At 38.4% G+C, this 26,755-nt stretch overlaps 1 protein-coding gene across 1 annotated transcript in view; it reads right to left on the bottom strand.

The window, feature by feature from the left end:
• Positions 1 to 26,755, bottom strand: part of LOC120634477 (protein MON2 homolog) — a 57,373-nt gene that overhangs the window by 3,450 nt on the left and 27,168 nt on the right. Inside the window, exons 24-39 of the mRNA XM_039905094.1 lie at positions 25,187 to 25,349; positions 23,886 to 24,024; positions 21,873 to 22,015; positions 20,091 to 20,198; positions 13,324 to 13,458; positions 11,320 to 11,461; positions 10,576 to 10,678; positions 8,609 to 8,753; positions 7,871 to 8,041; positions 7,030 to 7,140; positions 5,939 to 6,042; positions 4,953 to 5,101; positions 4,042 to 4,149; positions 3,391 to 3,490; positions 1,801 to 1,913; positions 663 to 827 (exon numbers count right to left, since the gene is read on the bottom strand). Coding sequence (XP_039761028.1) covers positions 721 to 827; positions 1,801 to 1,913; positions 3,391 to 3,490; positions 4,042 to 4,149; positions 4,953 to 5,101; positions 5,939 to 6,042; positions 7,030 to 7,140; positions 7,871 to 8,041; positions 8,609 to 8,753; positions 10,576 to 10,678; positions 11,320 to 11,461; positions 13,324 to 13,458; positions 20,091 to 20,198; positions 21,873 to 22,015; positions 23,886 to 24,024; positions 25,187 to 25,349 — 2,041 coding nt within the window. The 3' untranslated portion in view covers positions 663 to 720. The remainder of the gene's footprint in view (positions 1 to 662; positions 828 to 1,800; positions 1,914 to 3,390; positions 3,491 to 4,041; positions 4,150 to 4,952; positions 5,102 to 5,938; positions 6,043 to 7,029; positions 7,141 to 7,870; positions 8,042 to 8,608; positions 8,754 to 10,575; positions 10,679 to 11,319; positions 11,462 to 13,323; positions 13,459 to 20,090; positions 20,199 to 21,872; positions 22,016 to 23,885; positions 24,025 to 25,186; positions 25,350 to 26,755) is intronic.

A 26,755-nucleotide genomic window follows, 5' to 3' on the forward strand; every position in this document is an offset into this window, starting at 1 on the left:
TTTAGTACATTATGAAACAAGTGTGGTAAATTGAATTTAACACTCGAGGCTCAACGCTACTAGTTAACTAGTTAACAAATAAAACTAGCTATATTATATAAAAAAACTATCTGTTGAGAAGTGTACATAGGAAACGAACATCTTTTGAGATGTTCGTTTCCTATGTACACTTCTCAAACACCTGAAAAAATCGCAGTAACATTTGTGTTACTGCGATTTTTTCAGGGAGTCGTTTAAAGACTTTAAATAAAAGCTATTTTTGAAAGTAAACATTAGAAAACAAATGCCATTTTGTTGTGACTAGACGGCCGATTGGCGCAGTGACCCTGCTTTCTCATCCCAAAGCTTCAGAGCGCAAGCTCTGAGCGAGTGCGATAAGGAAGTAAACAGTGGAATGATCAATGCACACACTTTTCATACGACGTTTTTCATAACACTTTGAATAACAGCCTACGCGAAGGTTGAATTCAGAAAATGGCTGACTATTTTTCTGTCTTTCCATTGTACGGACTTTTTTTTTATAATTTTACTATATGTTTATGTGGTGTACAATAAAATGATGATGAAAATCTGCCGCTGTCATGGCACAAGGTGACCGACTTGCGTGTTTGTTTATTGTCACGGCCGACACGAACAAGAAAAAAAAAAAAAAGAAAACTTACTCGTGCCGCGTGCCTACAGGCGCGTGCCCTATATGCGCACGGTGTAGAGCAGGCGGCGCTAGAGCGGCGGGCTCAGCAGGGCTCCGAACTGCAACAAGGCCTCCCGCAGCGCCGGGCCCGCGCCCCCCGCACCGCCCGCCAGCCGCACCAGCGACGGGTACACGTCTGCGGACCGCAAGGAATTAGCCGCCACACGGTAGGTGCGACGCAGCCAGTGGCGTGCATAAAGGTTATGCAGATGGTATAAAACGAAGGAAATTTCCAGTACGAGTTTAAAAAACTCAAGGATGGCCTTTTGTGTGAGTCATAAAAAAAACGTGTGTGTACTTAACAAGATAAAAATCATTCAAAAATGTTATCTTTCGCCTTATTCTACGTTTGTAGAAAAAACTACACTAACAATAGAAAAAAGATATTGTTTGAATTATTGAAAGTCAACTGTCATACCTTTTTTAGAAAAACTAAAATGTTGACTATAGCTAACGTCATGGTGTCGGTTATTTGTGACGATATGCGCGCGCATCTTAAAAATTTACTCTCACTATTTTTCCATAACGCGCCAAAAGAAGTATAACTTCAAAAACCAACCCTTGAGTATTTATAACACGTCGGTACTCAGTGGCATGCATAGAGGGTATGCACCGGGTATGCAGATGAAATAAAAATATCATTATTACTCATTTCTGATTATTGTATTTGTATTCTTAAAATATATTTTTTTTTTAATTGTATTTTTGTAATTTATTTTTTATTTTTTAAAACAGTTGCACACTGTCTACTGTGAAGGGTCTGTTTAATGAAATGTTTGCTTGTTATGTACCCACAATTTAGCAAAGAAATAAATATTATGATTATTATTATTAAAATGAAGAAAATCTCCAGTACCAGTTTTATTATACCTAAGGATAGTCATTGTAAGAGTTATAAAAAGCCTACCCTTAAGTATTTATTACTCGTACTGGACATTCCTCATTGATATCAAGTATGAATTATTTTAAATTTATTGTAACGCAAGCCGGGCTTTTCGGCTTGTATGGTAGTACCGCAACTGCCCTTCTCATTGCGGGAGGAGACCCGTGCCCTGTAGTTGGCGGGTGATGAGTCGATACGATGCTTATGTACCAAGCCTCAGACGTACCTATAAGCCGGTGCCACGCCGCCGCGTCCACTCGGGAGGGCGGCGCGCGTTTCATCGCGGCTGCCAAGGCCGCTACGGCGCGGAGCACGAACGATATCTCCGAAACTTGATGCCTGTACAACAATGCTTCATTAAGTCCAGGCCGGTAATACGGGAATTGACGCCCGATGACGACGATCTCTCTGGCGCAACGGCGCAACTGTGAATTCCGTCCCGGGTAATTTTCAATTTCTGAATTTCTGGTCTGGTCTGGTGGGAGGCTATGACCGTGGCTGGTAACCACCCTGCCGAGAAAGACGTCATTATCATCATCACTTCAACAGATTGAAATCCACTGCTGGACATAGGTCTTTTGTAGAGAGTTCCAAAATCCACGGTCCTGGGCCGCTTGCTTCCAGCGGCTCCCAGCAACTCGTTTGATGTCGTCTGTCCACCTTGTTGGGGGCCGACCAACACTGCGTTTACCTGTGCGGGGTCGCCATTCCATGAAAGACGTGCCACTGAGCAATTTAGTGTTTAGGCGTAGAAACCTATTAGGGGTATTAACTACCACACTCCCTAAAAGATTAGCCCATCACTTACCACCTGGTGAGCTTGCAGAAAAAAGATTAAATGTCACTCAAGATGTCGAGCTACGACGTCGCAACAGTGTTTTTTTCCTACCTTGTTTTATTATGTAAAAAAACCCTATTCGGGCGGTATCACCAACGGGACAACAGGCAACATCAATCAATGTGTTCTAAAATACATACAACTGAGAATTCAGTTATGCAGCTAAGCAGCATTGTAGCAATGCTGTGTGCCGGTCTTAAGGGCCGGGCGTGGTTGCTGATGTGATTAAAGGCGCATTAGGCGTAACACCTACGCCTCAAATTGATGGACACAGGGCGGCATGTTGCAGGACGTATTCCTTGCATGCCCTGTGAAGTATTGCTCCGTTTACAGGAGATGGTTTTCCCCCTACTAAGTTTCTACAAAAATTCGCCATAAATAACTTTTAAAAAAATGGTTGGACTTTAGGTCCGGAGCACAACACAAGCTCAGTGGAAGATCTTCCTGCCGATACAGGCAGTAGCTCCCTTACAATTGGTGACCCGGACGTGAACTAATATCGACGTACGCGATGCACGCATTCCTGACGCACACAAAGACGCACGCACGCACGCACACGCGTAGTCATCAACAAACTGCGACATATCGAAATCGATCCTCGACTACGGTGCGGCGTCGCAACGCAAAGACGCTTCCCTAACTCGTGTAGATGGTTGCAAGTCTTGCATGCGATAGGGCACCGTGTGGCATACCAAGGATTTTTATATGTCGAATGCCACTGTTGCTTGCCAAGTCCGCTTTCATCTCACGAGATAGAAAATTAATGTTAAATTGTTATATTATATTGGAAAAGAGCAACCGCTGAGTTTTTAGCCAAATTCTGTAGAATTTGCTTTGCGAACCGGTAATAGTGTCATTACAAACAGACAAAGACGCCTAACTAAAAAACAGATCTTGAATTTTTTGGATTATTTTATATGGTGGTGTCGAGACTGCCAAAATTAATATATGATTTTCATTAAGAAAAAGCTTTAATACCTGGGAAGTGGTTCTCCACTGTCCTCATCTCTGTTGTACCTCGTTATGACTTCTTGGAACCGATCCAATAGAGGCATTATAGCTAAGGGGTCACTGTCATCTGTAAAGAAACAATCTTAAGGTGAAATCACATCCTCGTCCGAAAGGTATACAACGGGTTCCCTGGGCGTCTAACACAGCCAACAATAGGGACATGCTGTGGTTCTTTTTAGTTCGGGTATACCACCTTTAGAGGGGGGAGTCCCACATAACCTCCGTCCAATCTCCCAAGGGTCGGAGGTAGCAAAAAAGCTTTTTCATGAAGCCAAAAAAAAAAAAAAAGTAGAAATCACATCTTAATATTGAGCAATCCTTACTTCCTTAATAATAAATGCGAAAGTGATAAATCCTATGAGACGGATTAAGCAGCCAAAGTCAGACAAACTATAGACCAAAGCGGAGACAAAAAAACAAAAATTTAAGAACTCTCTTTGCTAAGTCCATTAACGCCCGAAGTTAATTATCTGATCTTATCCAAAAAATGGCATGGCAGATTGAATTTAATAGCGCTGTCCTTATCTACAGGGGACAGAAGATAAAGGTTGGCACTACACAATTAATTGTCTCATCTAAAATTATTAAATTTTAAGCGGAATTAATAAGATAACTCACTTTCGGAGGCATTCATCGAGTCCATGTCTTCGAGCATAGAGAACTGAAGGAGTGTTTCGAAGCATGTCCGCGCGAACTCCTCTCTCTCTTTTAACTCTTGTTCATTCTCTGTTTTAAAAAAATAATACATCAGTTTATATGTTGTTTTTTCATGCAGTAACATTTTCCATAGCTAAAAAAGATAAGTTGTTCATGGCTATATTTCTGACTATATGTTTATCGATTTTACTTATAAAGTAATAAGTACACAAAATAAAAAAAAAAATTGTATCTAGCTTTCTTTAAGGTATCCTCAGTTATTTATTAAAATGTTGTTATTAAATTAACTGCAATTTGGGATTACTGTTTATTTTGGTTAGGTTTTAATTAATTTGAGCTAAAAAAAATTGCAAGAAAGAGTACGAAATCGATAATGGAAAAATGCAAAGAGCGGCCACGTAGAATTGTGGGTCGCATTTTAGTTTGCACCGTTCTGAAATTGAATCCGTTATATTTGTTGTGAGAAGTTCCGCAGGGTGATTACGTATCGGTATACGGTAATGACGATGAAAAGTGACGTTTGAAAATTGCAAGATTTACGCCTGTCGCAAGATACGTAATCACCCTGCCGGTTTAAGAATAAATAAATAAATAAATATACTACGACAATACACACATCGCCATCTAGCCCCAAAGTAAGCGTAGCTTGTGTTATGGGTACTAAGATGACTGATGAATCATTATATGAATAATATACGTAAATACTTATAATATATAGATAAACACCCAGTCACTGAAAAACATTCATGTTCATCACACAAACATTGTCCAGTTGTGGGAATCGAACCCACGGCCTTGGCTTAGAAAGCAGGGTCGCTGCCCAATGCGCCAATCGGCCGTCCTAGAGATAGAATAGAATAAGATAGAGTTACGTGTGTGCGGCTGGTGACGGTGCAACGAGCCGGCGCGTACGAGCGCCAACAACCTGCGTGCGTGGCGCGCGGGTGCCCTCGGAGTACCTCGCAGTACCTCGTCCCGCACCACTCCCACCACTTCCCGCGCCTGCGCGGTGCCTCCAACACTGGTACGCGATAAAATAGCTATTTATGCAGCTTTTTTTATTTCGCAAGTTAGCCCTTGACTGCAATCTCAGCTTGGTGGTAAGTGATGATGCAGTCTAAGATGGTAGCGGGCTAGTCTAATTGGTGTCTACGCGACATCGCACCGGAGAACATAATCGCTTAGCGGCACGTCTTTGTCGGTACGGTGGTAGCTAGTCGCTGCCAAACCCTCCCACCAGACCAGACAAGAACAGAGAAAATTTTTAAATTATATTCGGGATAAAAGGTAGCCTATGTCCTTTTCAATGTCAAAGGCTACATGCGTGCCAAATTTCATCCAAATCCGTTCAGCCGAAGATTCACACTTTCATTTTATATTATGTTATCTATATATATAAAAATGTTATGTTTGTTTGTGTACGTTTCAAAAACTCATCGAGCTGAAATTTTAGCATGATATAAAATACGCATCAAGGATTGTTTTTATCTATTTTTCTCAACCATTCAATCACAATGTGCCCCAGCGAAGCGTGGCAGAGTACAGCTAGTATATTATAAATATACATATAAGGTAGGAAGTGGGATTATGAGCACCGAGTTAAGTAATTGAATGAGCGTGGGGACACTGCCAATTGCCCAACACAATGCCTTGGAGGGCACTCAATCCATCTGTCCGGGTTATTGTCACTGATCTTAACTAATATTATAATAAAGCTGAAGAGTATGTTTGTACGATTGAACGCGCCAATCTAAGGAATTACTGGTTGTAATTTGTCATTTTGTCAACGAACTTCTGCGTGTCTGACGCCAAATCTTCTTGGAAATTTAACAGCTAGATATTAGAGTACAAAACTTACGGTGGCTCAAACATGAAAGTCTCCAATACAGTTGGCAGTATCTCCCAAAATTCGTTGTACTCGTCTGGATTTTCTCTCGCCAAGGGCAACCCTGTCGCTAGCACCTACAACATTAAAACGGAAAATTTAGAACGAAACATTATCATTTAGTCGGTCGTGTCTTGTAGTGACAAGGGGGAAACTGTAATCAAAAAAGGGGTATACTATTAAATCTGTTGCACACAAAATAATAAAAAAGAGCGTATACTGTTAAATCTGTTGCACACAAATCTCTAGACTAAACTAAATTGGCATGTCTAAAAATAGTGAGTACCTGACGCAAAAACGAAGGGGTGTTATAGGTTAGAAGTGCCTGTGTGTCTGTCGGTAACATCGTATTTCCCCGGATGAACCGATTTTGATTTTATTTTTTTGTTTGAAATGTGTATTAGTCGGGTGTGTTTTTAGCTATGTTTAATGAAAATCTAAGATGGCCACCGCTGCAATGACGGATTACACACTTCTTCACAAGACTCTCATGGGTATCAAATAAAAGAGCTTGACTAGTAGAATACTATACACTATGTCAAATTTCAAATTCAAGATAGCCGCCATCACAAAATGGCGAATTACATTTGGTTTTTTCCAGTCTCTTAATATAGGTGTCACATGAAAGGGCCTGACTAGTATAACAATGTACACTATATTGAAAGTCAAGGGCTTTTGAAGATTGTTAAAATGATGGCAATACTTTAAGACTTTTAATTTAGTTTAATTATAATGCGGTGAGCCACAGCTTTCAAGAGTTTTTGATTAATATACAATGAGTAATCGAATTACGATATACTGTTAAAGGGTGCATAAGTATATTTCATAAAGAACAACCCTGTGATTCAAGACAAGACAATCAAAGAAGCATATTTATTTTACCATACAAACTAAATCAGAACATTCAAAGTGCTTACTTACAGACCACCCTAATGAAGATAAAAGACCGACACGCGCAATTTACCTAAGCTATATGCATTTTAAGTTTTTTTTAGTTTTAGTTTTAGTTAAACACTATTTCTAGCATGGTGAATAGGAAAGTTAATTCTATAAAATCAGTGAACCTGTAGCAGTAACGAGGCGATTTGTGTGGGCTCATCAGGTTGGTCGCGCTCTCGGTCGCTGTTTCTGCGCCGCTTGTCCGGAGTACATTTCTTCACGGCTGCGTGCAGCGCCTAGAAATTAAAACAGCTTTTGTAGTTATAGAATTTTTCTGGTCTAGGATTTCTTATGAAATCGCTCAGTTAATAATAAATTTGCCTATGGTAGTGTCAGAGGAAATTCAGAAATTTTGAATTCCTATATTCGTTTGTATATCCGGCAGTATGAAAAAATATTTGGATTTGACACAATAAGTTCAGGTGAAGACATTTTTGAGAAAAGTACTATAATAACCTTGGTCACATCTATGCATTGAGGGCATGATAATCTATTTCTTCTTCTTATTATAATGTAAACGATATTTTTGTTACTTTTTAGTTTAAAGTTAAGTTAAGTAAAAGTAGTGTAGTGTAATGCAGTGTAGTGTAATGAAGTGTAATGTAGTGTAATGAAGTGTAATGTAGTGTAATGAAGTGTAATGTAGTGTAATGTAGTGTAATGTAGTGTAATGTAGTGTAATGTAGTGTAGTGTAGTGTAATGAAGTGTAATGAAGTGTAATGAAGTGTAATGTAGTGTAATGTAGTGTAGTGTACATAGTGTAGTGTAGTGTAGTGTTATGAAGTGTAATGTAGTGTAATGAAGTGTAATGTAGTGTAGTGTAGTTTAATGTAGTGTAATGTAGTGTAATGTAGTGTAATGTAGTGTAGTGTAATGAAGTGCAATGTAGTGTAATGTAGTGTAGTGTAGTGTAGTGTAGTGTAATGAAGTGTAGTGTAGTGTAGTGTAGTGTAATGCTTACGCACCTGCAGCAGGCTGGGCAGTTGGTGCGCGCTGGGTGCGGGCGCGGCGCGGTACAGCGCGGCGGCGGCGGCCAGGCAGCGTGCGGCCGCCGCTGGTTGCTCCTTGGCCGTGCCCGCGAGTGCGGTCAGCGCGCCGAACATCGCGGGCAGCAACTCGTGGCGGCTCAGCGCTTCCTGGGTTATTGATGTATACAATGCTTGTCATCTGTGTCAGATGGACGTAATAAACTAGCTACGGAGCGATACGGTAGTTTCATTCTCACTAACCGACATCCCATCAGTGGCTTGCATAGAGGGCATGCAGGTGATATAAAATGAAGTAAATCTCCGGTACGAGTTATTAAAAACTTAGCGAAACGTGCGTACATGGCCGAAGATCTGTTCGGTGTAGAGTATAAATATTGAAGAAATTATAAATTACAACTCCTGCTTTACGCGAAGTATTGCCAATTAAGCTTAATTTTCATATTATAAATAAAATTTAAATAAATAAATATATTACGACAATACATCGGCATCTAGCTCCAAAGTAAGCGTTGCTTGTATGAGTACATATAAAATAGAGATAAACACCTAGACACACATTGTGTGGAAAATGGAAAAACATTCATGTTCAACACACAAACATTTTCCAGTTGTGGGAATCGAACCCACAGCCTTGGACACAGAAAGCAGGGTTCCTGCCCACTGTGCCGATCGACCGCAAAAAGACTGTCGAACTTAGAGAAAAACATTAAGTACCTTATGAACAGTGTCGAGGCAGTGTAACGCGTGCAGGCTTACGGGCGCTCCGCCCCCGATGCCGTCGATGGCGGAGGCCGAGGGCTCCACCCCGCACACGGTGGACAAGCACTCGCCCAGCTTCTGTACGTCCGCTGCCGTGAAGCTGAAAATTATTCAGACATTTTAACTTATAATCGCACTATAATTATGCCTCATTATAAGATATGTTCTTCGAGATTTTAAATAGCTCAGCGTGCTATGAAAGAGCTATTTCTTGGTATTTCTTTGAGGGTTAAGGTCCGTAACGAAGTGATTCGCCAACGAACGAAAGTAACTGACATGGACCTTCGGGCTAGCATGCTAGTGGCAGTAGGCTGGTCGCGTTGTCAAAGGACCGATGGACGATGGAGTCGAGAGATCCTCGAGAGAGGAGACCAGAGACTGGAGACAGCGTCTCGGCAAACGGAGTATCGGGCGCCCCCCAACTAGGTGGATCGGCGACCTCCGAAAAGTGGCAGGCATCGACTGGATCAGAAAGGCCGAAAGTAGGAATAATAAATAAATAAATATACAACGACAATACACACATCGCTATCTAGCGACTAGCCCCAAAAAAGTGTAGCTTGTTATGTGTACTAAGATAATTGATGAATATTTCTATGAATAATATACATCTCTATACAATAATATACAATCTGGTAGTTTATGTGTATATTACATAAACTACCAGACACTGAAAAACATTAATAATCATCACACAAACATCTTCCAGTTGTGGGAATCGAACCCACTGCTTTGGACTCAGAGGGCAGGGCCAATCGGCCGTCAGTTTAACCTGCTAGCATCTTAAGACTGCATTATTATGAGGTTAGGAACCCGAAATAAGTTAATGGTACATATGAGCGGGAGAGGGCGAAAACATCAACACTCCACTCTCGCAGGAGATCTACAAAGCGCCGGAGGGCAATCAATAACCTCCGGCATGAGTTGCAGGCCTGTGGGCAAAAATAAAGGGGAACCCCGAAAATGACAGGCCCGAGATAGCGGCGTGCCATTTAGCATGCGCTTCCCTGGAGGATTCGGCAGCGACCGGGCTACCGAGGACGGAGGAGGTTGGTCTCAAGAGGGACACACAAGAGTTTTTAGTAAGTGCGAGTCCCACATCACTCAAAATCAATTCAAAATTCATTTGTTTCAAGTAGGCCTAGTTCATAAGCACTTTTGAAATGTCAAATCAGTCTGTTTCTAGTTACCACCGGTTTGGAAGGCAGATTCCACCAACAAGAAACTCAGATTCAGAGCAGATTGCTCTTTTTCGACATAATTTTATACTTTAACAATATTTAGAATTTTTCTATCATTAGAATTTATCTTTAGAGAGATGAGAGCGGAGTAGACCGCTTTCAAGTAGCCTTGACGTTAAGGAATTCATGAATCATGTTGTAGACACGATATTTTTTGAACGAAATTTATTTTAGTACATTGTTTAAACTTAGGTAGAGCGTTGATAGCCCCGAGAGGATTTCGACTTCACTTTCGAGGAACCAAGTTCGAATCCCAACGACGCACCTGTAAGTTATGTGCGTTTTCAGCAATTAAAATATCACTTGCACACCGTTGAGTGTAGGAAACCTGCATGCTTGCTGCATGTTCTCCATAATGATCTCAAAGGTGTGTGAAGTCCACCGATCCGTACTGGGCCAGCGTGGTGGACTACGGCCTTAACCCCTCATTGTGGGGGGAGACCCGTGCTTTGTAGTGGGCCGGTAATAGGTTGATATGATGAAAGGTAGATCTGATATTACCTTCGGTATCATGTTAAAAAAGCATATATCCATCTCCACAAAGGATTTCTTTCCTTTTCTCAGACGATATGCAGATATCACTAATTTATGTCCTCCAATACTCCGGAGTATTTCCTCCCACGGAGTGGTACGCGTCAGGTATTTTCTCTGCATAAAAAAAGGCCAGTGAATTGTACATACGTGGATCGAATATGCTGGAAGATTAGGGGGAATATCTGCACAAGCGTGGTCAGGAAGTTGAGTGTCGGCGCATACAGCTCCACCGGCTTGCCGTCTTCTTGCACTGAAAGAATAACAACAATTTGGTCGGCAACGTGTAAAACACTTTACTTTTTATTCCATTACAAGTTAGCCTTTTAGTGCAATCACACCTGATGATGAAGTCTAAGATGGTAGGGGGCTAACATGTCAGGCAGTTATATTAAACCCATAATCTTAATCGGATTCGTACTGGAATGCTAAATCTATTAGCGGCACGTCTTTGTCGGTACGGTGGTAACTAGCCACGGCCGAAGCCTCAAACGATAAACACATTGCCGAAAGAAAACGTTGCTTGTGTAATGGCTACTAAGATAAATGTTGGATATTAAAAAAAAAAAAAAAAACATTCACTTAGCTCGCAACGTAAAAATTTGGACAAGAAAAAATGTATTAGCTGTTCATTTTTCAAAATAAATATCTTATAAACGAGCAATTCTTGTATAAATAAAATTGGAATATCGGAATCGGCTCGAACGATTTTCATGAAATTTAGTATACAGAGGGTTTCAACAGGGGGCGATAAATCGATTCAGCTAGAATTTATTTATATTCGAATCTCAGAATCATTTATATTGGACATACGACTATTTTTTTAAGTCACGGACGAAGTCGCGCGGGTCCGCTAGTAAATAAATAAAGTGTCTAAAAGATTGATTATGTTACCAGGGGCATTGCTGGCCAGCCCCTCGGCGATGGTGGTCCAAGCTGCCCAGGCGGCGGGCCACACGCGCTTGGGCGCTTCGCCCTCCGCGCGACCCGCTGCTGACACCACCTCCTGGAAGGACTTGAGCGCTGCCACTGACACCTGGAGAAAACGCACTACCATTTACCCAACTCACCACGCAGACGGACATCTCTCATCTCTTATCATGCGAACTGAAAAAATATAGCCTAGAGACATAACAACATGTTGTTGTATGTATTTTAACATCTTATTTGTATATGTTTATTTTTGTTATTTATTGTTATTAGGTACACAAAACAGGTAATAACTAAAAGTACATCTAAATATAAGTAATAACAAGTTTCGTTCTAAGCTGCAACGCAAAGTATGTGTACACAACTTGGAATTAAATTAAACAAAAAGTAAAGATAAAATTAAAGTTGAAACAAAAAAGAAACACTTAATTTCCCTAAAGATAATGTGGAATATAGCTTAATAATTTGATTTAAAAAAAAAATATATTCTTCTGTTAAAAAAGTCAATATTACTTCATGCTAAATCATATAATATATAATGTATAACATATGTTCATATAAAATGTATATACATATTTATACAACGAGTAACGAACAACGTGAAGGATTAAGTTTATTTCATAAGGAATCACCCTGTAAAAATATTAAATATAATAGAAGCATATTTATTTTTTGCATACAAACGAATTCAAAACATTCTAAGTCTTTAGTTATGACAACCCTATTGCAGATAAAAGAGAGACACCTGCATAGTACTTTACGCGACGCGTATCTAACAGTCACTTGATTTTAATTGTGCATGTGATGTTTGGACTGTATATGAAAAAAAAAGGCAGTGGTTTACTTAAACACTATTAGGTTTACGGTTTCACAAATAAGTCTCAGAGACAGTACATAATGTACCTCTAAAACCAGCTTAGTATTATTTCGGTTTTCATTTACACGTTGTATATACAATATACATATCTTCAATCAAGGATCGTCGTCGAGTCATCCTAACAATGTGTTGCATTGTGCTTTCAATCTGTCTCTTATCTATTATACTATGTTACCTTGACGTACGTCAAACTAACACGCTGTAAAGAGCAAGGTTAATCTACATAAGACGGTTTTGATAATTTTTGTAAGAACTAATATACTATGCCTAAAAATGACGATAGTTAATCGCAATACGTACAAAGTATTTACGTATGATAGGTTATTTACGGGGAAGCAACTTGTTACAGCGTTTTCTTCTGGATGCTTTACTTAAATAAAATATACGTACGCTGAGAATGTAGCTTTCTATAGACAAAACAATTAAAAACAATTGTCAGGAAGTTTGGAGTAACATAACCTACTTTTTATTAATGGGAAACAAACAGTTTCCACGGGATTTGTAAAAAACTGTAATAAACGCATACGAAGAACGTGGGCAATAGAAAACTTACGTTACAAAACTTTTAGCTTTGCTCTTTATAAACGGATGTTGTAGGTCATGAGACTTCAATCCAAATCTGTAGCAACACTTAGTCAATTCTCAAAGTTGTTATCATATTTTGATTTTGATTTTAAACAAATTGTCTAAAGCTGTTAAAGATTTACCATTTTTTAAATTCACGGCAAAATTAAGTGACTTGTTGGTTGATAAATGATATTACATTACATACAAACGTACAAAAATCCTTTTCTTTTTAATATTTACACTTCCCAAACCCTTTCTTTTTAAAATTTTATTGCACTCAATGAGAATTTGTCGTAGGTGCAAAAAAGTAATAATAAAAATAATGTATGAGAAATATAAATTTTGTATGATACAATAATATCATTTTAATAAATATAATAATATATATCAACCCTTCTGAGAGTACACCCCTGCCCTGTAGTGCGCCGAAAATGGGTTGATTAACACAATTTTCTTCATAACATTAGTATAATAGTATAGATGAAGTTATAAAAAGGCGCGTGCTAACGACGAGCGAGGCTTACCTCGTGGCTTCGACGTAGAGCAAAATCGGTTATGTAGTCGAGTAGGGCTGCCCAGGACCTGTTGAAGTCCCCCACCGTAGTCAGCAGCTGGAACCTTGAGTGGAACACCCTCGATACACCTGATAAGGTCAGCACCTGCATACAAACAAAATGCTCATACAGGATTACTTAAATGATAAAAAAGCTTCGGTTTGAATGATCTCTCATGTCTCTCTTAATCGTTTTTTCTCCTTCTAAGTTATGACAGTCTCTAAGTGGGTCTACAATATTACATTTATATGTTTTTTCATTTTTTGTTTAGGTTTATAAGAGTTGTTGTTGTAACCTGTTGATTGCCCATTAAATAAATAAATTAAAAAAATATATATATAAATGATTGCTTTTGCAGAAAGCTTTTTCAATAGTTTTAAATCACAATGTGAGATTGTGATAACAAAAAAGAACACCCGGCTAAGTTTGACGACCTTAGTAAACAATTTTTGGCTTTGCATTAGTTGAAAGGACGGATAGTAACATAACCTACTTTATATTAATGGGAAACAAACAGTTTCCACGGGATTTGTAAAAAACTGTAATAAACGCATACGAAGAACGTGGGCAATATAAAACTTACGTTACACAACTTTTAGCTTTGCTCTTTATAAACGGATGTTGTAGGTCATGAGACTTCAATCCAAATCTGTAGGAACACTTAGTCAATTCTCAAAGTTGTTATCATAATATGATTTTGATTTTAAACAAATTGCCTAAAGCTGTTAAAGATTTACCATTTTTTAAATTCACGGCAAAATTAAGTGACTGGTTGGTTGATAAATGATAAATTACTTATTATTATTTTATTATCCAAGAACTCTATTACTCGGTAATAGAGTTCTTGGATAATAAAATATAATTTATTTAGGTACTAATTTAATTAATATGTTATTTTTTAATTGACATTCCATGATTATCATTTTTTTATTCCATACAGTAAATTTATGTCAAGTTTATTATATTCAGCTGAGATATTTTGATTATTTTGATGATTTTTTAGTTATTATAAAAATGAATTTGTGTAAATAAATGTTTGCATGTCATAGATTTTGACTAAACATGTATACCTACAATGTTTTATGCAAATAAAATAATGTAAGAATTGAATTGAATTGAAGTGGTGAGCGTATTTACCTACGTATCACGAGGTTCTAGGTTCGATATTATTAGTATTAAATTTTTATTAGAAGGTTTTCTGAATGGAAGCTCGGACTCATGAAATAAGCGATATCCAATGTTCATCCACAAGCCTCGGAGAGCACTGTCAGTACCGATCACTATCACTAACACGTGAGAATGATATGACTGTTAAAACCCCTCAACTCGAATTGAAGCATCGTGGTGGGTCTATTCTCTGAAACATTCTATCATGAGCGAGAAACAATGTGCTCAGCAGCTAGACTATAATAGACCGAGGATGTTAATTGTGATGTTAACTTAATAAACCTTAAGACATTCCTATTATAATGTTAAGGATTACTTAAACGATAAAAAAGCGTGGGTGTGAATTGCTCTAACTTCATAGCTTTATATTAATTTACTGGTGGCTGGATGGTGATAACAGGAAAAAAATTACCTGGCTAATTTAGCTGTGGTATCTTCTTAGACCAGGGCGCCTTTGGAATTCTCGTAGCTTTCGGTTTAAGTTGGCGAACGAAGTTATCAACATCCTCTTACAATTATGTAAACGTATTTAACGCTTTATAAGTGCCTGTGATAGGCCTACATGAATAAAGAAATTTTGAATTGAATTTGAATTTATTTATATTTACAAGAGTTTTTTGCATAAAAAAAAATACATCTTCATATTTATAATCGATCGCTAAAATTCAAAACAGACTTTGAGTATGAAGTGAAGCGATATTAAAAACAAAACTACGATCAAGTGATAATCGTTTCCTTGAGTTAACGAGTTTATTAGAGCGATTATTTATGCACTGATATCGTCAGTTATTCTTGACGGCTACAGAAGGCCAGTTCTTGTCACACTTATCGCATGAGCCATCAAATCGCGATGCGTATAACTATAACTTTAATAATACTCATCGCTGCATCATCGTTTTGTGATTTGGATTTCAATTCTAAAACGAGAAATTTTGGTGTCGAACTGTTGTATCACACTGTACAAGGTACAGATGGAAACTTAGCGATATCACCTTATGCTATTTGGTATTTGCTAACAAGCATGGCATACCAAACCATGGGAGTTACCAGGGAGGAAATCTCGGAGGTGCTTTTATTAACGGAGGACCGAAATGAAGTCCTGGAAGGGTTTATCTCTCTGAGGAGATTGCTTGTCGTGAACGAAGGTGTGAATATAACGTTATTAAATTTTCTTTTTTATGACGAAGGTTTTCTCGTAAAGTCCGATAGTCTAAGGATGTTGGAAAAGGACTTTCGCTTTATCACTCGGCGTCTTAATTTTGCCGAGCCACAAATGGCAACAAATTCAGCGCTAAGAGCTTTGCAGAAGTATGGAGTTCCGTCTCCTCGGAATTTTATAAGGACCGAGGATTTCGTTAATTCGACGATGATTATGTGCAACTATTTATCATTTCAAGCATCGTGGTTAAAGCCATTTAACGTATCAGAGACATCTAAAATTTATTACGGTAATGAAGATAATGTTGGAACAAGCATGATGTATAAAAGCGAAAGATTTCGTTTCTCAAACTTTGATTCGTTGAAGGCTTCTGTCACGGAATTGCCTTATGAAGGCGACGGCAAATACTGCATGCTTCTTATACGGCCTTACAGCGGATACGACGTCGATGAAGTGTACAGAAATATCAGGACAGTCTCAATAAAGGACATTCTTGCCAAACTACAAAGTGACGTCGAGGAGATCGGCTTGAAACAGATCCTGGTAATGTTGCAGAAGTTCAAAATCGATTTGAATTTAAGTTTGAATGAACCTCTGTTTCATATGGGTCTTACTAGTATGTTCGATCGGGATCTCGCCAATTTCGAAAATTTTGGAAAAGATGACATATATATTTCTGAAATAGCTCACAGAGTCACCATTGATATTTCTGAGACCCAAACCATAGTTTACGCGACTACGCCTTCGTATTTAGATAACAAACCAATAACATCGAATGAAACTACATTAAAACCTTTCATTTTCGTTATAATAGAGAAGTTTACGGCGACTGTACTGTTCGGTGGATCTTATTCTAAAATTCCATATGCAGCCCATATTGATGGCGTAACATCATTGTAGCGTGCCTCAAAATATGAATAAAATGACCTGAGTCATGCGGCTGCGATGTTTGCGCCGCATATAGATACTGGCAAGTGTCGATTACTTGCTGTGATAACAGACGTGTCTTAGGGCTATATAAATAAGCGTGGCATAACGTTGAAATAGATATGCAGTGTTTTTTCAAGCCTTGACATTTGAAAAGTGCAGTCTGTAGTATTGTGTAGTCAGTAGCAGTTATGCCGAAATTTTGCAAAGCAAAAGCTTGCATCTTGGAAACAGAGGCAGAAAACTTTTATGATTAATAATCTGATGCGAGCGAATCCGTGCGAAACAGTTCGGTAACATTCACAAATTAATCACTAAAAACTGTCTTACAGTGAGATAACCGCTCAAAACGTCTTGTTAAGATTTTATTTTTTTATTTTTTACTCTTATTGATAGCAAAGGTCAGTTCAGTTCATTTTATCAGAACAGCCGGTACTGTACGATGTATAAAAGAGTACCTATACTTTTAATATTATTTATCGCTGCATCATCGTATGGTGATTTAGATTTCAATTCAAATGCAAGAAATTTTAGCGTGGAACTTTTATACCAGACCCTACATCATACTGATGGGGATGTAGTTATATCACCATATGTTATTTGGTCTATGCTAATCAGCATGGCATACGAAACTTTAGGCGCCACCAGGGAGCAAGTGTCGAAAGTGTTTTCACTGACTGAAGAGAGAAGCGAGGTCGTCGAAAGGTTTATAAATCTAAGGACATCGGTGCTCGTGAATAATGGTGTATTTATAAATCTCCTAAATTTCATTTTCTATGACGAAAACTTTCACGTACTTCCGGACAGTATTAAGAGGCTAGAAAATGACTTTCGTTTTATTAGCCAGCGTCTTAATTTCGGGGAAACAAATCAAGCAGCGAATGCAGCGATGCGAACTTTAAAAGAATATCGCGTACCGCTTAGGACTTTAATAAGGACCGAAGATTTCGTCGACTCAACGATGATAATGTGTAATTATTTAGCATTCAAAGCGAAGTGGGCGAATCCATTTAATATATCCAACACAATGCTAGTACAATATGGAAATAAGACCAAAAAAATGATGTCAATGAAAGGTAGATTGCGGTCCTCTAATTTTGATTCATTGAAGGCAACAGTCACTGAGGTACCCTACGAAGGTGATGGTAAGTACTGTATGCTGCTTATAAGACCACAAAAGGGATACAGCATCAAACAAGTATACGGATATCTCAGAAAAAACTCATTAAAGGACGTCCTAGTTAAACTCGAAAGTGATGCCGACGAATTTGGATTGAAAGATGTCGAGGTCAAGTTACCGAGGTATGCAACTAATTCACGTGTAATTTTAAACAGACCACTGTTTAAAATGGGACTCTCTGATATGTTCGATAGTAATTTTGCCAATTTCGACAATTTCGCTGACGATAAAATATATATTTATGAAATCATGCATAGAGTGACAGTTGTAATCACAGAGTCTGAAACTATAGTACATACGACTACTCCGGCGTACTCTTTTAACAGAGCATTTCCATCGGAAGAGACTGCAGTAGCAGAACCGTTTGTGTACTTCATAATAGAGAAGACTACAGCGACTGTACTCTTTGGTGGATCTTACTCACGAATCAGTTTGTAATAGACATGGACATATAGATTTTTATAGATCAGTTTTGGACTTAATAATAAAATAAAATTGAGCATTCCAAGGACGCACGGCAGATGGGAATCAAAACTATTTTGTTTTTTAAACGATGTTTTTTTTTACGTTTTATTCCTCTACAAGTTAGCAATCTATCTTATAAATCGATCTGCACGCAATCTCACCTGGTGTTAAGCGATAATGCTGTTTAAGATGGTAGCGGGCTTATCTGTCAAGGGTTTGGCAGTATTATTGAACCGTTAACTCTTAACTCTTAACTACACCAAATCAGAAAACCTTGGAGTGAATTTAATATCTAAACACCTTCGTGAAAAGGTATTATGCTACCTGAAACTATATATGCGCCAGTATATATTTTATATTATATTCCACTGCAAGGGGGCCCTTGACTGCAATTTCACTTTCTGGTAAGTGATGATGCTTCCAAACCGGGAACGGGCTAACCTGTTAGGATTATGGCAGTTATATTAAACTCATACCCTTAATCGCTTAGCGGCACGCCTTTGTCGGCATGGTGGTATCTAGCCACCGTCGAAGCCTCCTACCAGATAATAATAATAATAATAAATTTATTTAATTCATAGTGGTGAAAACAATACACATACCAATTTAACATAATTTATCTAAGATACAGTTTTCTTTATCAAATGAAGCAAAATATAATAAATTAGTTTAAAATGGTTGAAACAAAAACTAAGCTAAAGTCTTGCGATTTTGTGTTGTAGCTCTTGTAATATTGGAACACTGCATGCATACGTTATACAGTATGCATTCGGGGCAGCGAGAAACCTGTCGCTCGTATCTACTGAGCGACGCGATGGCTCGCAGTACAGAATTACCTACACTGGATTTATTAGTGTACTACCTTCTGTATACTGTATTGCTTTTTAATGGTTAAAATATGATATTGTATATATTTAAACTTATTAGATTTTAGATAAATGTGCAGCGTCCACTCATGTGAGTTTCAGGATGCGAAGAATACTAATTTTAGTAGTTTGTGTAATAAAAAAATAATAAAAATTAACTGTTCCTTATAGAAGGTATCAGTTATTGCACATAATAATTTATAACTATAAAGTGTTACAATTTCGAAAAATATAATTATTTTTTTTTTGGTACCCTGGTTTTGAAAATTACAAACAAATAAGCTTCATCATCATCATTATCATCGTCATGTCAACCAATCGACGTCCACTGCTGGACATAGGTCTTTTGTAGGGAGTTCCACAACACACGGTCCCGGGCCGCTTGCCTCCAGCGGCTCCCAGCGACTCGCCTGATGTCATCTGTCCACCTCGTTGGGGGCGACCTATGCTGCGTTTACCGGTGCGGGATCGTCATTCCAGCACCTTAAGACCCCAACGTCCATCGGTTCTCTGAGCTATGTGCCCCGCCCATTGCCACTTCAGCTTCGCGACTCGCTGAGCTATTTCGGTAACTCTAGTTCTACTACGGATCTCCTCATTTCTGATTTGATCACGTAGTGATAGCCCTAGCATAGCTCTCTCCATAGCCCGCTGAGTGACTCTGAGCCTTCTTATGAGGCCCATAGTTAGCGACCATGTCTCTGATCCGTAAGTCATCACTGGCAACACGCACTGTTCGAAGACTTTAGTCTTCAGGCACTGAGGGATTCTGGACGAGAAGATGTCACGAAGTTTCCCGAACGCTACCCATCCGAGTTGGATTCGGCGGTTCACCTCTTTCGAGAAATAAGCTTAGGACACAGAATTATTTGATGAAAAATGTGGTAACTAGCCATGGCCGAAGCAACCTACCAGATCCTATAAAAGGTTAAAAAATAAGCTGCAAATTCCGTTTGTGTGTTAGTCGGGTTACCTGTGTCTCCGCCCACTGCTTCTGCGCCGTGTTCCGCGTGTGATGGATCAGGATATGCTCTCCGGTGTCCACCTTCTCCGAGCTGGCGATGTTCGACTGCTTCTGGACCTGGTGACAGATGCCTCAAAACAATGCACACTCCATTTTTTCTAACTTGTCTTTTTATGGAAACAATCTTTTTATCACTATTTAAAAGTTTGATACTAATCAAACATATTTTGTTTATGTTTAAGTGACTTTTTAAATATATGAAAACAATCAAAATAAAAAGTGATTTTCTTTATGTAAGAGTGTTTTTATTATTTTCTTTACATTTTAGACCAACAAAAAGGTTGTTTACATTATTATGGTACGGAAGCTAGCAACGTTTGAAAAGTAAGAATTTAGGTCAGCTGATTTTGTGATATGTCGTCCTTCTTGCACTTTCGGTTAGAGTCTGGGCTATCTGGCTGGCGGTAGCGGTTAAAAACATTTTAGAAGGCGTAATTTTTAATTTTTTGTTTTTAAATAAGTCTACCTGAAATACTTTTTTATTGCCAGACATTTTTGACAATGCTAACTATGTGCCATAAGCAATTTTTTTTTTTTATAAAAATTTCAAAGTTTTTTATAATGTCTGTAATTTTAATATTATGTTATTTAAAGATAAGAAAAACTTAAAATAAATTTGCCAGACATTAAATCGATTAAGCCTTAAATTAAAATTAAACAGTGAATTACACAGAATTCTTCGTGACTCTTTATGCAAAGTAGGTAGGTAGGATGCGCACTAATGGACGCAACCACTACCGCCAGCAAGATAGCCCAAACTCAAACCGAAAGTGCAAAAAGGACGACATATCACAAAATCAGCTGATCTAAAATTCTTTCTCAAAACGTTGCTAGCTCCTATACTATAAGACAGATAAGAAAAGATAGACTTTTAGACAATTAAAAAAAGGTTTTTTTGACAAAATAGTAACATTTACTTTTAACTTATTCGATGTATTCGATCGCTCAGCGGAGTCCCGATACGTTAATCGAACCTACGAAAACTCGATCCGAGGTTTACCATTGAAGCAGTCAAGGAGTTCTCTTATATTATGTCACTACAGCACTTTGGTTGGGTTTTCCATTAAAAATTAATAAAGTGGTGTTAGCCTACTAAGAACTTTCTTTTAGGGCATCGAGTTTGATCTCCGGCGCGCATCTCGTACCTTTTAGGGGTTTTAAGAAATTTAATACATATAAGATGTTAGGCGCCTTTACTTTAATTGTACATGTACACACCTATGATAAATATATAAAATAAATATTTTGGTAGTATTAAGTAGAAAGGTGAAATGTAATTTATAAGATTGTAAATAAAGGCTATATTTATATTTAAGTTTTAACGTTGAAGGAATACATCGTAAAAAACACGCATGCCTGAGAGTTCTCCATAATATTGACAATGGCGTGTGAGGTCTACTTATCCTTGTTTTTCGTACGTTGAAATATTACGTTGAATAATAGGACTGTTGGTTTTGGATTTCTTTTCTTTTGATGGCTGAGACCAGGAAAGACAGACGGTCTCTAGACAGGCGCTGTCATAAAAAGCTCTACTACAATGGTGATGGCTGGCTACAGATGATGCAGTGGCGTGCACAGGGTTTTTGACCAGGGTACGCATAAAGAAGGAAGATGCATATAAAAGAAAAATCAAATAGAAAAATCCTTAGCATCTATGAGCGATACCAAGATTTTAGGGTAGGCAGAGCTTTTGTGCATATACGAAGTGCACGCCACTGAGCTGATGATTACCTGGTCCAGCATGGGGAAGAGCACGGCCAGGAGCGCCCGCCAGGCCGGCTTGCTGAGCAGAGTGCCGTGAGCGCCGATGCAGCTAAACAGCGTCTGGCTGGCCGCGCGCCGCACCGGCGCACGGGGCTCCGTGCACAGCTCACCTGAGCGGCGATAGACAACGTGTACATGAAAACGTGTATTTTTCACAATTCCGCTCTGAGTTATAAGCGCAAAATTAAAAAAAACTGTTTGTTACTTAATCCTCTTTTATTTTTATTATACATAGTTTATAGTATCTTTTGTATATTTTTTAAATTTATCTCTTTAGTTTTAGGTTCTGTATATTGAAGAACGTCTATATTTCATGATGCATGCAGAGTTAGCCTATAAGTGGGGTATACGATTTACAATTCAGAATATTACCGTTATGTTTATAATAATTTTAAAGCATTATATAACGTTGGCTTCCTAAATAAATAAATAAAACCGAAATATTACTTCACATGCTCAAGAGATACATTATTCACTGTCTCTGAGACTTATAATATTATACTTGTACAGTTTACTAGGCTTCACAAAATTGCAAATTCATTCAAGGTCAATTGTATATTATTTTATAACAAATCACCAAATGAAATCTTTGAGATGTCTCTCAATAAGTTTGGAACCCTCGTAGCTTTAGGTTTAAGTTGGCGTACGAAGTTATCACCATCACCTTACAATTATGTAAACAAATATGTATGAACGCTTCATAAGTGCCTGTGATAGGCCATGAATAAAGAAATTTTGAATTTGAATTTGAATTTACGAGTATAGGTGAAACCGAAACGCTAATCGTTTTTGAGTAAACCACTGCCAGTTTTTACTAAAAGAAATCAGCCCTAACATCACATGCAATATTAAAATCAAGTGACTCCTGTCACTTTAGTAGGTACGCGTCACGTAGCGTAAGTACTAGGCGTGTGTCGGTCTTTTATCTTTAATATCTATCTGTCATAAGTAAACACTAGTAATGTTTTGAATTCGTTTGTATAGAAAAATAAATATGCTTCTTTTCATATAATGTTTTTGCAGTGTTATTCCTTATGAAATGTTATTATGCACCCTTCAACAGTATTTCATAATTTGGGTGCGTTATATAATCAACAATAGCCTATAACAGTCCACTGCTGGGAAAAAGCCAACGAAAGGGTCTCTAACGAAAGGGTTTGCCCGTAATCACTATAACAATTTGTAAATTTATGATATGGTGAGAGGCTTTGGCCGTGGCTAGATGTCGTGTAGAAACCGATTAGGGGTATGACTGCAATACTCCCTAACAGGTTAGCCCGCTACCATCATGCAATCAAGGGCTAACTTGTAGTGGAAAAAAAAATAAAAAAAAATATTTGGCAAGCAGTGTATGTAAGTAAATAAATAATTCTAATTTTTGTAATTTTTATTAGTGTTTTTACCTACACTTGGAGGAATTCTCAAATATATAAATTGAAAATGCATATAAAAAAAATTCTCGAATCCTGTCGGTTCCGAAAATTGTTATATGCATTTTCAATTTATAAAATAAATAATTCTAATATGAAAATTAAGCTTAATTTGTAAGTTAAATTAAGCTTAAGTTGTAAGTTTTTTACGGAGTGTAGCAAATAAAGCTTTATTTTCATAATATATCATGGAATTCCGAAAAGTAACGCCTGCTTCTATCCAATATCCAATAAATAATTCTATAGCATGCCTCACGGAGCAATCCGCCATCGCAGCGCAAGTTTGGGTAGCTGCTGTGGCGAGCTTGCTACATTTCCACACATAAGTTTCACACATTCTAGACACTTCGCTGGAATGAACCATGGTAAATTCAAATTCATTTATTTCAAGTAGGCCTACATTATAAGCACTTTTGAAACGTTAAGTCTGTCTGTTTTTAGTGACTCTACCTCCGGTTCGGAAAGCAGATTCTACCGAGAAGAGCCGGCAAGAAACTCAGTAGTAACTCTATTCCAACATTTACAATCATGGTACGTAAACATCACTCACTGAGTCGTATGTAGAGACACATCCACAGTCGGTCGAGCGGTGGCAGGTCTGGCTGTACGTCCGGCACCGACACGGCGTCGTTGCTCAGCGCCGCCGACAGTTTATCCCGATTGTGGTACAGGTAGTCCGATATGTTCCACTGGGGACAGAAGTTAACTTTCATTAAATAAATGTGTGTAAAACACTTTATCTATCACCATGATCATCGGAACCGTCAACCAATGGACGTCTACTGCTTAAAAAACGGTCTTCTGTGGTAAGTTCCAAATAAATAAATATACTACGACAATACACACATCGCTATCTAGCCCCAAAGTAAGCGTACCTTGTGTTATGGGAATAGATAGCTGATTTAATATTTTTTTATGAATATAATACAAATAAATACTTATAATATACAGATAAATATCCAGTGTCAGAAAAAAAAATCATGTTCATCACACAAACATTTTCCAGTTGTGGGAATCGGACCCACGACCTTGGACTCAGAAAGCAAGGTCGCTGCCCACTGCGCCAACCGGCTGTCGCGTTCTTATCACGGTCTTGTGCCGCTTGGGTCCAGCGGCTTCTTGCGACTAGCTTGCTGCCATCTGTCCACATCGTCGGGGACTACCAACGCTACGTTGACAGGTGCGAGGTAGCAATTCTAGTACCTTGGGACCCCAACGTCCATCAGTTCCCCTAGCTATCTACCCCGCCACTTTAGCTTCCCGACTCTTTGAGCTATGTCGGTAACTCGGGTTCTTCTACGATCTCCTCATTCCTGATTTGATCAATTCGAACACAGCTTTCGCTATCGCCCGCTGAGTGACTCTAAGCTTTATTATGAGACCCACAGTAGCTTTATCTATGTTAGTGTATAATTCTGGGACTAGTTTGAGTTTTTCTACATACGCTAATTTGGTCGGACGCGTGAAAGTTAACAACGATTTGTATGGCGTCGAAAGATTACCATCTGGTTGTAGCAACGGGAAACAGAATTGTCACTAGATGGCGCGCTTTCGATCCCATAAAAAACGTAGTTTACTTCCACGCGATCCAATCTTATACTAAACCCCCTGTGGGCCTGTACTATAACAATCGGAAAATGTTATATATAAGGAACACATGATATAAACAAGTATAGCGGCCAACGCTTGGCGATATTCGGACTGCGTCGAAACAGAGCGACTCGCGTGAAGAGGACATAACGCTTTTATCTTACGTGACGATTTCTACCAGTTACCTAGGGCAAGCTGGGTAAATAAAGTTACACTCTCAAAAACTTGTCATATAAAACAAAAGCCAGTTACAATACTCACCATAAGTCCCACGGCTGTTAGACTAATGTTGAGCTCCTTGGTCTGCCTGGCGAAGGCGGCGGCCGCGGCTAGTACTCGCCGCAAGCACCGCGGGCCGGCACATCCTAGAAGATCCCCTGCCACCAGTTGGGCGCATTGGAAAGCTGACCGGACCAACTGCTCGCTGGAAATAAACATAGTGTTATTAAAGAATCAAGAATTTTAGTGTCTTTTATGCAATTATGGCATACATTTTCACTTATGCGCCATGTTCTGGAGTTGTTCTTGAAAGTTACAAAGCAGAATTTACTCCAACTGTGAGTCTACTGCCATACACTCGGTTTAGTATTAGAAGAGGGCTAGGTTGCGTACGCATTATTCGGCTATAAAGTGTAGGGACAAAGATGTTGGGATATCTATAGAAATCTATTTTTCCTTCATCGAGTATGAAACCGCCTTCGATAGAGTAGTACTTCTTCATGTGAAATTGATGTTTTTGTGCTTCAGAAAAGGCTTAGTCTTTAAAAACTGTCAATTTATAAAAAAAATCTGTATTGAAAACAGTGTGTAAATATAAAGGTTAATGTTAAGGAGGGAGGGTCAACTTGGGAATTTGTTATTTCTTAATTTTCACTGGTGGTAAGCGATTTAGTGTTCTGGTGCGATGTCGTGTAGAAACCGATTAGGTGGTATGACTACCACACTGCCTTACAGGTTAGCCCGCTACCAGCTTAAGCTTTATCATCATTTACCCCAAGGTGAAATTAAAAAAATATCTAAATTATATAATTTATTTATTTTATCTAAATTATATATTAATAACAATATCATTTATTGCAAGTGGACCCAGTTTATAAGCACTATTGAAACGTCAAGTCAGTCTGTTTTTAGTGACTCTAACCACCGGTTCGGAAGGCAGATTCCATCGAAGAGAGACGGCAAGAAACTCAGCAGATGGCTCTTTGGTGATATTGCAGTCAAGGGCTAACCTGTAGTGGAATGATAGTTATAAAAAAAGACGGCGCCAAAATAAGAAGAAGATTATGGCATAAAAAAGAGAGTTCTCTATATTTTAACGCTTGGCCAGCGTGGTGGAATACGGCCTACACAACGCGCATTCCGAGATTCCCTGCACGGCTAGTATGGGCAGGAGACAATCACATCCACGGGGAAAGGATACAAATTTATTATCTCTTACAGCTTTATCAAATCTTAGAGCCAAGTGCATAAGTCGAAATAATATCTAAATAATATATGTGTAGTAAATAAACGGGGGTAAACTTCTCATATTCTATGTTCCCGTACTATTAGCAGATCGATAGCAGATTAACAAATTTGATCTTATAATAAAACGTAACAAGTTGCGTGCTACAATCTGGCATTCTATGGCATGCAAATTATAAGAACACGTTATTTATAAAATTATTTTTCCAATTTATACAAAATGTCAGAAAATTAAGGTTTCAAAAATTGTGAAATTAAATTACAATGCCAACTTAAAATTAAATAATGTAAAGTAAACCAAAATATAAACCTAGAAATACAATAATTTAAGCCTTTGATTTTGGATATTCGTCTACTAAATAAAAT

This window comes from Pararge aegeria, chromosome 24 (assembly GCF_905163445.1).
Source record: "Pararge aegeria chromosome 24, ilParAegt1.1, whole genome shotgun sequence".
NCBI lineage: Eukaryota > Metazoa > Arthropoda > Insecta > Lepidoptera > Nymphalidae > Pararge > Pararge aegeria.